Source organism: Oratosquilla oratoria, chromosome 44 (assembly GCF_046742065.1).
Source record: "Oratosquilla oratoria isolate Oo_2021 chromosome 44, ASM4674206v1, whole genome shotgun sequence".
In the NCBI taxonomy this organism is placed as follows: domain Eukaryota; kingdom Metazoa; phylum Arthropoda; class Malacostraca; order Stomatopoda; family Squillidae; genus Oratosquilla; species Oratosquilla oratoria.
In genome coordinates this window covers 28,597,824-28,610,323 of record NC_134820.1, presented here as the reverse complement: position 1 = coordinate 28,610,323, position 12,500 = coordinate 28,597,824, and the positions used below count along the sequence as shown (strand labels likewise).

Sequence of the window (12,500 nt, the reverse complement as noted above, 5' to 3'; positions counted from 1 at the left end):
TCTCCTCCTCTTCGTTCACTTTTTCTCTTTTCTCCTTTCTTTTCTCTCTATTCCCCTTTCATGGCTCTCTAATTTTTACGTCTCCCTATCGACTGTCATTCATTTCAGGGCATTGTCCAGATGTTTTTATTTGTTACGATTTTTCCCCCTTTTTCCAGCATTTGTTTCTATTTTTCATGTGTACACATTTTTTTGCGCTCGTAGGGGTAGTTCCCCCTCCCCCCCGACTTTCCGTTTTCTTTTGCTCCGTTTTCTTTTGCAATGTTTTGTATCACGTCTTGTATATCTTGTTTCCTCCCTTATGGTTTCCTATTTTTTTTCTTTTGTTTCCGTTCGTTATTTTCTTTATCAGACGCTGTGTCCTTTTTTTTTCGTTCACCTCAGTTAATGAACTCTCTCTCTCTCTCTCTCTCTCTCTCTCTCTCTCTCTCTCTCTCTCTCTCTCCCGCCAGTAGATCTTTTTCTCGTTCACCTGTTTCCAAATAGTAAACTCGTACTTTCTCTCTCTCTCTCTCTCTCTCTCTCTCTCTCTCTCTCTCTCTCTCTCTCTCTCTCTTTCTCTCTCTCTCTCTTCCGCCGTCAGTAGACCATTGACCTTAAATAGTTATCCCTTTCCCAAGCACCTGTTAACTGCTGATTTAACTCTGTTTAGTTAAACCTCCATTGGTTTCAGGGCTAAACGCTCATTAAGGGCTGTGACGTTAGAATGACGTCATAACTCATGTGACGTCATTATGGGGTGCCAATCATTAGCATGTTGTTATAATCGCCCCGAATAAGATCTTTAAGCCCCAGTCACACCAAGCCTACGACCGGTTTCCGACCACCTTCGACCGAAAATCAAGCGATCGGTCGGCGACACAAAAACTATGCAAGGAATTGAAATGGAAAAAGTTGATGTGGTTGATAAGATGAAAATCTGTTTATTGGGGACTATTCAGTGTGGGTTGTAATATATCTATCTATCGATCTATTTATCTATCTTATTACCCACTACCAACGACTTCCAAAGACTACCTGCAACTGGTCGGCGACCGGTCGCAGGCGGTCGGAGACAGGTCGTAGGCTTGGTGTGACTGGGACCTTAGCGAGTATTATGGGGACCAAAAGGGCATAAAGACCGTACTTTCAATACTTATCAAACACAAAATAACAAAATAACTTTGTATATAATTTTTCTTAACTTATCTAACTTGTGGGCTTGTTTCTAAAAAGTGTCAGTTATTTCCGTAAATACAATCGATTAAATAAATTTATTTTTTTAAGGTAGAAAGTGTTCATGGAAGCTCGTTAGCCGAGTAGGGTAGGGCGCAGTTACTTGCGTCGAAGGTCGAGGGGATGGTGGTTCGAACTCTGCCACCGGTGAAGTTGAACCAAGGGCATGGTTAATTAAATCCCACGCTACAAAGTCCTCTGTGAGGGGCACCGTTCAAGCCTCCCGGTATGGGGGAATTTATGACAAGCAAAAAAAAAAAAAAAAAAAAAAAATAGATGAAAAATAAATAAATAAAATAATAAAATAAAAATTAGATAATAATAATAATAATGATAAATAAAATAGATAAAATAAATAAATAAAGTTTACCAGGAATGGCGACCCCTTCAACCTCAGAGCGTTGTTGACTCGTGTCGGATAATAGTTGCAAAGCCGAGTTGTCTGTTTTTATCACGCAATTCTCTTCATTGGAACAATGGGGGCTCTTTAATGACGATTTTCTGGCTCTCTCTCTCTCTCTCTCTCTCTCTCTCTTTCTCTTTCTCTTTTTCTGTCTCCATGCAAGAGCTGTAGATAACGTATACACATTCACAAACACTTATATACGAAGACAAAAAAGAAACACAAATGTGCGATTTACTCATGTATAGTCCCCTGTTCCTCCTCCTCCTCCTCCTTCCTCTGCTCCTCCCTACCCACCCTCTTCTCCTTATCCTTCCTCTCCTCCCTTGCCTCCCTCTTCTTATCCCTCTCCTCCCGTCTCTCCCTCTCCTCCTCCCTCTCCTTCCTCACCTCCTCCTGTTCCCTCACTTCCCTTTATTCCCTCTCTTTTCTTACCTCCTCCTATTCCTTCTCTCCTCCTCCTGCCCTCCTCCTCCTCCTCCTCCTCCTCCTCCTTTTTCTCTTACATAATTCAAATACGCCAGAACGGAGGACGTTTTGAGCTTGATTCTGCTGTGATTCACCTTGGCCTTTGGATCACGTGTTGGACTCGTGATCGACAGCTATTTTCCCTCCCGGAAGAGAGCTCAGAGCTCATGTATGACCGATCTGTGGGTAATGCTATGACCTTATACGCACGCACACACACACACACACACCCAACTCCCCGCCCTCGAAAGTTGGAGTAACGACTCGAAGCGCAGCGATGCTGAAATTATTTCAGCCCTGGGCAGGATTCGAACCAGGTACCGCTGGTACCGCCGTACTGACAGTCTGGGACTCTACCAACCGCGCCACCGAATCGTGTGTGTGTGTGTGTGTGTGTGTGTGTGTGTGTGTGTGTGTTTAAACCTGAACTCTCGCGACCCTTCTTCTTTGTGCGATCCGAATGGAGGTGCTACTTGCGACTACCTCGGCAGGATGCGTTCTTTGGCGATGACCCGATATCGAGTTAGGTGCCACACTCTTGCGCCAATCGATGAGTGGGTGCTACTGAATGGGGAATGAGCTCGGAGCTTCTCGGGAGTAGATGGCCGTAAATTTCACGACCGGGTGCGAAATTTTACCTTCTCTGGACGGAGTCCGGGGTAGGGGTATTGGTTGTGGTCTTTTATCTCTTTTTTCCCTTCTGTCTGTCTCCCTCTCTCTCTCTCTCTCTCTCTCTCTCTCTCTCTCCTGTCTCTCCTCTTTCTCTCTCTCCTCTCTCTCTCCCTCCTCCCTCACTCTTCTCTCTCTCACTCTATCTCTATCTTTCTCTCCTGTCTCTTTCACTCACTCCTCTCCTGTCTCTCCTCTTTCTCTCCTCTCTCTTTCACTCACTCCTCTCCTGTCTCTCCTCTTTCTCTCCTCTCTCACTCTCTCTCACTCTCCCTCTCTCTCTCTCTCTCTTTACTGTCATTAGAATTATGAAAATTGTTTTTAAAACGCTTCCTCTCTTACTTCTTCCACTTCCTCCTCTTCTTCTTCCTCTTCTTCCTCATAGTCCTATTCTATATCGTTATTGCTCTTTGTTGAATATTTTTAGGTCAAATTCTCGTTTACTTAACAGCAGAAACATTATGGATGGGGATGACAGGTGGTAATGGACATGGAACTGCCTAGTATAGGCCTTATTGTCTCTTGCAGTCTCCTTCATTCTTATGTTATGTTTTTAATAGCTTAAAATTGTTTTGTCGTATATAATTTTTTTATTCTGTTTATTCATTTATCTTCGAGTTATGTCAGTGGCTTAATATTATTTTTATGTAAATATTTTTATTTGGTTGTTTATTCATTTATTCGTTCATTCATACACAGCATGGAGGTGAATTTCCATGTGTACATGTTAATGTTTGTGTGTGTGTGTGTGTGTGTGTGTGTGTGTGTGTGTATGTGTGTTTGTGTGTGCTGGGGAGGTCAGTAGTATTGTGGTGGTTACCTTGTTCCCAAATTAAATTGTCTAGCTCTAACCGGAATAATCTCGTTTAAATTCACACAATTCTAACGGCTTCGCTGACGCCCCTGTGGACCAGAGTAACGCAGCATCGTTTTATCGATTATATTGGAGACTATTCCCTTTGCTCTCTCTCTCTCTCTCTCTCTCTCTCTCTCTCTCTCTCTATACATATATATAAATATATATAAATACATATATATATACATATATATATATATATATATACATGTATATAAAACACTGATATATCTTTTATTTTATTTATTTTGCATTTTTCCTCTTATATATGTTTTCTTAATCAGCTCTAAGACTCCATCGCTTTGGCGCGATGTTCTCCATTAGTATAGAAGAGCTGGTTATAGATAACATAATTCCCTCTGTGAAGGGAGGCAGTTGTTGCGTTCAAGTCTACGGGAAGCACCCTGACAGTTTCACACAAACGCATACAAGAACGTACACACACACACACACACACACACACACACACACACACACACACACACACACACACACACACACACACACACACACACACACACACACACACACACACACACACACACACAACCTCACACACACACAATCACACATACAACACACACAAACACACACACACACACACGCACACAAATGCACACGCACACAACCACACACACACACACAACCACACACACACACACAACCACACACACACACACAACCACACACACAACCACACACACACACACACACACACATACACACACACACACACACACACACACACACACAACCTCACCCTCACACAACCTCACCCACACATACACACCACACTCACACACACACACACACACACACACACACACACACACACACACACACACGCACATATAAACATATACACACACCAACCACACACGCAACCACACGCCCACACACACACATACACACACATACACACGCACACAACACCACACACACACACACACATACACACACACACATAAACACAACCACACAAACACCACACACACACACACACGCACACACACACGCACACGCTTACGCACTTATGTAAGGCTATGTGTCTTGCGCAGCTGTTGTACTTTTTGTTTCTTAGAAGTTGTCAGATTTGTGTTTCACAGTGTCCGCGCGCGTCTAGAAATGTGTGTTGTGATCTGTATTAAAGTGTGTTTGTTTATAAAACGAACGCCAGCAGAGTCAGCTCTCATACTCTTTTCCTTCCTCTTTTTCCTCTTTTTTTTTCTTCTTGTGTTGATTGTAGAACATATGAAAGTTATGGAACATCGAGAAGTCTCGTAAATCTCCCTTTGATTTATTTTATTTTATTTTATTTTATTTTTTTATTAACTGGGATTGCAACACAGGGTTGGGCTGCTCTCGTTGTTGACTGACTTATGCTCCATCCTGTAAGACTGAGTGCATAGCGCGTGTGTCCTTGTTTTCAGCTCGTTGGCTTTGAGCGCAAGGAAATGAACTTCCTGATGATGCGATTGCATGTAGCACAGTTCCGAAGATGTGTGTGCTTGAACTCCTGAACACAATGTTGTAATAACTCTTATTCTGTTATTGTGTTTTGTTTGGTTGTTTGGGGTGTTTGTTATCGCGTTTGATTGTTTATGTTTCGTTTTTATTTTATTGTTATTATTATTATTTGTTTTGTTTATGTCAGTATATATTAGTTTTTTGTATCTTGCATTATGTTTAGTTTTACATTCATTTATATATATATATGCATAAATATATGTGTTTATATATATATATATATATGTGTGTGTGTGTGTGTGTGTGTGTGTGTGTGGTTTTATTATAATTATATTTATTTGTTTATTTATTCTTTATTGATTCCTCTATCTTCGACCCCACGCATTGCCAAGTTCGTCTGACTTAAAAGGTGAAATATTTATATAAATTTGTATTCAACAGTACTTCAGCCGCCCTGAAATATTGACGAGAATGTTGTCACTGGTACAAGTTTCGTTGAACGTCAGTACACATATTGGTTTTCGCGAACGTCATCCTTAATTACGACCCTGTTCACGCTAGCGGTTTCAACTACACTGCAAGTGAAAGCAGGCGTTCACACACCACCGCGCAGTTTTTCCTTGACGACGGGGTACTGCCGCGTTTTCTGCGCGGTTCGAAACGCTCGTGTGAACAGGGCCTTCCGTCTCCTTCTCGTCCGGTAATTTGGCTGTCGCTTGACATAACTTGTGTTCACGATTAAATTGCCTCTTGCCCCATGGCGCATATTACGAATACGAATCCACGAACTCATCCAGGTCTCGACTCCTGAAGGATGTTTGGATTACCATGTCGAGTGGGACGTGAACGCAATAATAATAATAATAATGATATCGTTTCATTTGATCACCCGACGCTTTGCTACCGGATGGATCTGTGTGTATGCGTTGTGGAAATTGTCGTCACTGAAGATTGACTGTTAGGATGTGTTGGGTTATTTAATAACGTTTCGTGAAATATATATGTATGTGTGTGTGTGTGTAAGATTCACCATGGTCTTGGATCACGTCTTGGACTCGTGATCGACAGCTATTTCCCTCCCGGAAGAGAGCTCAGAGCTCATATATGACCGATATATGGGTAATATTGCGACCTTACACTCACACTCCCAACTCCTTGTGTGTGTGTGTGTGTGTGTGTGTGTGTGTGTGTGTGTGTGTGTGTGTGTGCGCGCGCGCATACAAACGTCTTATTATATGCTTCCGTATCCTCTTTTCTTTTTCTCTTCCTCCTCCTTGCTCCCTCCTCCTCCTCCTCGCCCCATTCTCCTTCTCCTCCTTGCTCCCTCCTCTTCCTCCTCCCCCTCTACCTCCCACCCCTTCCTTCTAACTCTCCTCCCCCTCCACCTCCCTCCTCCTTGCTCTCTTGTACAGCTTAAGCCTTAAGGGGAAGGTGGAATGTTGGACAGTGTCGGATTTAGATATATGTTATGTACGTGTGTGTGTGCGTGTGTTTGTGTGTGTGTGTGTGTGTGTACGCACGCGCGTGCGTGTGTGTGTATACACTTAACAAGTGCCTTTCAGTGGTAACCATTTTTAATGATGAAAGTAATTCTTTAGGATTTATCAACCCAATACGAAAGTCGAAAGATGTTTTGTTGTATTTAAGTAGAAGTACGTCAAAGATTTTTTTTTTTCCGAACCAGTGCATCGATCGGCCCCAATTTATTATACCTAAGGTTACACAAACGAAAACGTTTGAAGGTGCTTAAACGTTTAAAGGTGTCCAAACGTTTAGAAGCATTTCAGAGCGCGTTTGCGACATAGTTTGTAGCATGTTTGGACTCGTGATCGACAACCAGTAATTGGACGAGCGCGAGCCAACTTGTCTGAATTATCGCAAGTATGTTGTGGACGGAGTTGGCCGTACGCGAGACTGCCTGGAAGGTAGTCTCTGGCACTGAAGAAACAAATTGGGTAGAGATCATATTGTCATATAAAAGCTAATCTCGTAGTTAAGTTTTACAAATTGGGTAAAGATCATATTGTCATATAAAAGCTAATCTCGTAGTTAAGTTTTACAAATTGGGTAAAAATCATAGTCATATAAAAGCTAATCTCGCAGTTAAGTTTTAATCCTTCTGCTGTATAGGTGGGTTAAGTAAATGTTGAAGAGGATTTTTTTTTATGTGTGTTTTATTTATCATTATTTTATTGTGTATTTATTTTGTTTTTTATTTGTTTCTTTTCTGTTTATTTTTTTAGTTTCAGTTTTTATTTTATTCATTTTGATCCTACCTTTGTTATGGACCGAAAGGTCTTCTGCTGCATAAGGTGGTTTAAATAAGCCTTTAAGAGGAATATTTTTATTTATGTTTTATTTATTATTATTTTATTGTCTTTATTTTATTTTTTATTTATATTCTGTTTAATTTTTATTTATTTATTTTTATCTATTTTATTTTTTATTATTTTTTGTACTACCTTTGTTATTTTTATTATTTATTTATTTTATTTTATTTTATTTATTCGATTTATTTTATTTTGTTTATAATTCTTATTTTATTTATTTATTTATTATTATTTTTATTTTTATATTTATTATTATTTTTTTTTCCTACCATTGTTATGGATGGAAAGGTCTTCTGACGGCTTTCTTCTTTATCATTTCAGTCTTATAATTCACTGCTTGATAGTTCCTTTGGACGCGTGTTAACGTCCCCCACCATCGAAAAAAACGGGGAAAATATATCCAACATAATTCTCAAATCACTTTTCGGTCCCGTAAGCGTCTGAGGTCTCAGGCCGAGGCATTATATGCAAATTGGAGGTGAAATTGTGCCTTTTACCCTTCTCGATATCATCTTTCTCTTGAGGATGATAACCACTTCATATTGAAATAACCATCACGCCCGCCAAGAGATTTAAGAACACGTTTCTCGAAAGTAAGATGTTGGGAGGCTGAAATGCACAGTGTGTGTGTGTGTGTGTGTATATATATATATATATATATATATATATATATATGTATATATATATATATATGCAGTAATTCACAAGAAAACGTGAAAATAATTTGCAGAAAAAACACTGGGAAATAAGCCGAGTCCGAACGGTTTCATCTGTAGATGTCTTAAATAGACGAAAACGTTCAGACTAAGTTTCTTATTTCGTAGTGGTTTTCTCTGCAATATATATATATATATATACATATATATATATATATATATATATATATATATATGTATGTATATATATATATATATATTATTGCAACACACTGAATGGTCCCCAGTACATGTATTTTAATCTTATCAACCGCATTAACTTTTTCTATTTTAATTCCACGCAAACACGATCAAGACCAATAGGACTATTCAGTGTGTGTTGTAATACTATCCCACTTGTGTAACATACTACCAATGGCTAATCATGACGGAAGCGGATGGAGTATAAAATTTGTGTATATGTATGTAACTCGAGCATACATATATAAGAAATTGTGCTCAACTTATATCCCTCTTGATAGCGCAATTGGTTAAGTCATGGTCCATTTGTTACGTATCGGCTAGGTTTGAGTACTAAGCCCGACAGCGTATTAGTTTCCGAAATTGCTTACATTGAGCTCCTGTTAGTCTCGATTGTGTTTGCAAGGAATTAAAATGGAAAAAGTTAATGTACTTGATAAGTATATGTGTGTATATATATATATAATATATATATATATATATATATATATATATATATATATATATATAAGAAGAAACACTGGTAACTTGTGGTTCAGTTTGGCAAGATTGACCACTGGAAAAGGTACTTTGCACTGGATATGATATACGAAAACGCTCTGCTTCGTTTAGTTTTCTTTCCCAGTGATCACTCATACACACAAATATATATATATATATATATATATATATATATATATATGTATGTATGTATGTATAGGCATATAGACGAATATAAATATTGCACAATAATTTTATTCCTGCGAACAGCCAGTTGGCATTTTATTCCTTTACATCGCCAAGCATCCAAGCGTCACCTATTTCTGTCTCATCTTCTAGGTTTAGTAGAAAGAAAAAAGAAAAAGAAAAAAAAAACACTTATTTTGCAATCGTCAGAAGTACTCTAGTCGCACTTGCTCACGGGTTGTTGAACTGCCATGACCTTGGTCGTGATGCACTAACGACCGCCTCGTTAGCTCGCGGGAAACTCAGTGATGCTTCGCTAGTGCCGCAACTGCCGGTGGTCCTCTCCCTCCTCGTGGACGGCGGCGGATTTCCCGCCATGCCCGCCGCCCGCGACCCTCCCGGCGGCACCCTTGACGCCCCCGGATCGCCGAGGGCGTGATGCTCGAGCTGATGGAAGCGACGGGGCTCGGTGCCGGGGGCCGTGGGGCCAAGGGCCCTGCCCACACCCCACCAAGACCCCATCCGCGGACCTCAGGGATGTCCACTCCCCCAGCGCGAGCCAGCCCCGCTGGTAGCAGAGAGGGGAGCCCCCTGATCGGCAAGCGGACCTTGTCCTTCGGGCTGCATAACCACACACCCCTGGGCTCGCAGCACTCTGCGCCCGGAGGGCCCGGAGGTACGGGGCCCACGGGGGGGCCCGTGCAGCAATACCACGAACGCATTCACGCCACACTCAAGCGCTCCAACTCGCTCAAGAGGCTTCTCAAACTGCCCATCTTCGGCGGACAAACAGGTAAGGAGAATAGAAGGATCCCGTTGCTTCTCTGAAGGGCCCTCGTTTATATTCTTAAGTAGCTCCTGGCTTGCTGACTCAAGTTCCCCCTTCCCCTTCCCCCAACTTGGGGGCGGAAGGGTCCGAGTTCGGGGGAATGTATCTCACGAACTCGAAGATACCAAGCGTACGCTGTAAGTTATTACGTATGTACATAGGTTTTAGTGCGTATACCTGTGTGCGCGTGTACATAAAGAAGCATTTATGTGTGTGTGTATTTGTGTTTGTGTGGCTGTGTGCTTGTATTTGTGTGTGTTTGTGTATGTGGCTGTGCATTTGTGTGCCTGTGTGTTTGTATTTGTGTGTGTGTTTTGTGTTTGTGCCTATGCTTGTGTGTAGCTGTGTATTTGTGTGCCTGTGCTTGGACTTGTGTGTGTGTTTGTGTTTGTATCTATGCTTGTGTGTGTCTGTGTATTTGTGTGCATGTGTGCTTGTATTTGCATGGGTATTTGTATCTGTGCTCGTATGTGGCTTTGAATTTGTGTGTGGGCTTATGCCTGTGTGCTTGTACGTGTGTGTGTGTGTGTTTACCTAATTGTAACCTACAGGAAGTGAGCTACCCTCGTGAGGTCCCGTTTCTTAATTCTCCATTTACCGTAACTCGTTCTAAGTACAGCTATGGTTCCAGCTTGTCCTACATCATCCCCAAGGCTATTTCAGGAGTTTATGAAACTGAATGGACTGCTGTATTTCTCCGCATCCTTCAGTCACTTACTCTAAGTGCGTACGTGTGTTTGTGTGTGTGTGTGTGTGTGTGTGTGTGTGTGTGTGTGTGTGTGTGTGTGTGTGTGCACATGCACTAGGAACTTAAGTATGAATTTAACAGCTTTTTCCTCAAGTTCAGAACGAGTAGGTGTGCCTTTCCATATCTGAAGAAGAGCGGATGATGAATGCCCACAAACACTGGGTGTTAGGGACAATATGTCATAGTTTGCTTATTTCTAGAAAATATATATTTTAGAGAGCGAGAAAGAGAGAGAGAGTGTGTGTGTCAGGGACAATATGTCTTAGTTTGCTTATTTCTAGAAAATATATATTTTAGAGAGCGAGAGAGAGAGAGTGTCAGGGACAATATGTCTTAGTTTGCTTATTTCTAGAAAATATATATTTTAGAGAGAGAGAGAGAGGGTCAGGGACAATGTGTCTTAGTTTGCTTATTTCTAGAAAATATATATTTTAGAGAGAGAAAACGAGAGAGAATGTCAGGGACAGTATGTCATATTTTACTTATTTCTGGAAAATATATATTTTAGAGAGAGAAAAAGAGAGAGTGTGTGTGTGTCAGGGACAGTATGTCATAGTTTATTTATTTTTAGAAAATATATATTTTAGAGAGAGAGTGTCAGGAACAACATGTCTTAGTTTGCTTATTTCTAGAAAATATATATATTAGAGAGAGAGAGAAAGTGTGTGTTAGGGACAGTATGTCATAGTTTGCTTATTTCTAGAAAATATATATTTTAGAGAGAGAGAGTGAGTGTCAGGGACAATATGTCTTAGTTTGCTTATTTCTAGAAAATGTATATTTCAGAGAGAGAGACAGAGAGTGTCAGGGACAATATGTCTTAGTTTGCTTTTTTCTAGAAATATATATTTTAGAAAAAGAGAGAGTACACATTGTTTACCTTGAACATAACCTCCCTGTCCACCCATCTATTTGCCTCAACCAAATCAATTTCCAGTATTTCTGTAGATTTTCACCGTACCTTGATCTCAGCTCGTTCCAAACACCTGGACCAAGCATCCCCTCCTCTTGGTCCTCATGTTCCACACCAGTTGAGATGGATAGTTTTACTTGGACTCTCATTTATCGCCATAACTCAGAACCTTCCCTCGATAATGGACGGCGTATTCGGCTGTGGTTTTTGTGGTCGTTCTTCATCTTCACTCTCTATATAGAGGTGGAGGACACGCCCCCTTTTCCAGACCCCTGGAATGCCTCCCCTCCCTTTTATAGTTGTCAGAGTTTCGTATGCAGCCTCTCAAGCTTATGGTCCTCTCGCACGCCACATGACGCTCGGCCAGCGGACGAAATGGGCAGACGCATCGTGTTATGGATTCTGGTTTACCGGCGTTTCTAACCTTTTGGCAGGTCTCACGGGCCGTTATGTGTGCTTAGAGAAGTCCTCGGACAGGGTTAGGAAGCTGTGGGGGATTTAATGCAGGGATTTAGGAGAGTGTTTATGAAGAGAGGACCGTGATACTCGATCAGTTTCGACTTACGTCGTCGTTCGCGGTTCCGACTTACGTTGTTCGTAAGTCGAGACCGGTGGGTCGGAGTGATGTGTTTTGTTCACGAAATTGAGTCTTCCTTTCCCGTAGTAGAATCACTCACCCTCGCACTTCAGTTCTCTTTAATTGTAATTTCGTTCTTCCCTCCTCTCTTTTGTTCTCTCTTTTTCTCTCAATCTCTCCCCCACTCTCTCTCTCCTTTCCTCTCCCCCACTCTCATATCTCTCTCTCCCCCTTCTCTTTATCTCTCTCCTCTACCCCCTCTCTCCCACTCTCTATCTTTCTCTCTCTCTCTCTCTCTCTCTCTCTCTCTCTCTCGAGGAGTCAGGAACAAAGTTGACGCCTTCTGTGCTTCGCAGAAAGATTCTTCTTCGCTTCGCAACACAAGGATCTCTCTCTCTCTCTCTCTCTCTCTCTCTCTCTCTCTCTCTCTCTCTCTCTCTCTCTCTCTCTCTCTCTCTCTCTC

The 12,500-nt window shown here is 41.3% G+C and overlaps 2 protein-coding genes across 3 annotated transcripts in view; both read left to right on the top strand.

Moving 5' to 3' along the window:
* The window catches only part of LOC143022227 (uncharacterized), a 436,114-nt gene that overhangs the window by 31,023 nt on the left and 392,591 nt on the right, over window positions 1-12,500 (top strand). For both annotated transcript variants that reach the window (XM_076180345.1, XM_076180344.1), the window contains exon 2: window positions 9,124-9,763. In XM_076180345.1, the coding sequence (XP_076036460.1) occupies window positions 9,409-9,763 (355 nt within the window). In that variant the 5' untranslated portion in view covers window positions 9,124-9,408. The remainder of the gene's footprint in view (window positions 1-9,123; window positions 9,764-12,500) is intronic.
* Window positions 1-12,500, top strand: part of LOC143022226 (rho guanine nucleotide exchange factor 12-like) — a 385,126-nt gene that overhangs the window by 291,434 nt on the left and 81,192 nt on the right. The window lies entirely within an intron of this gene.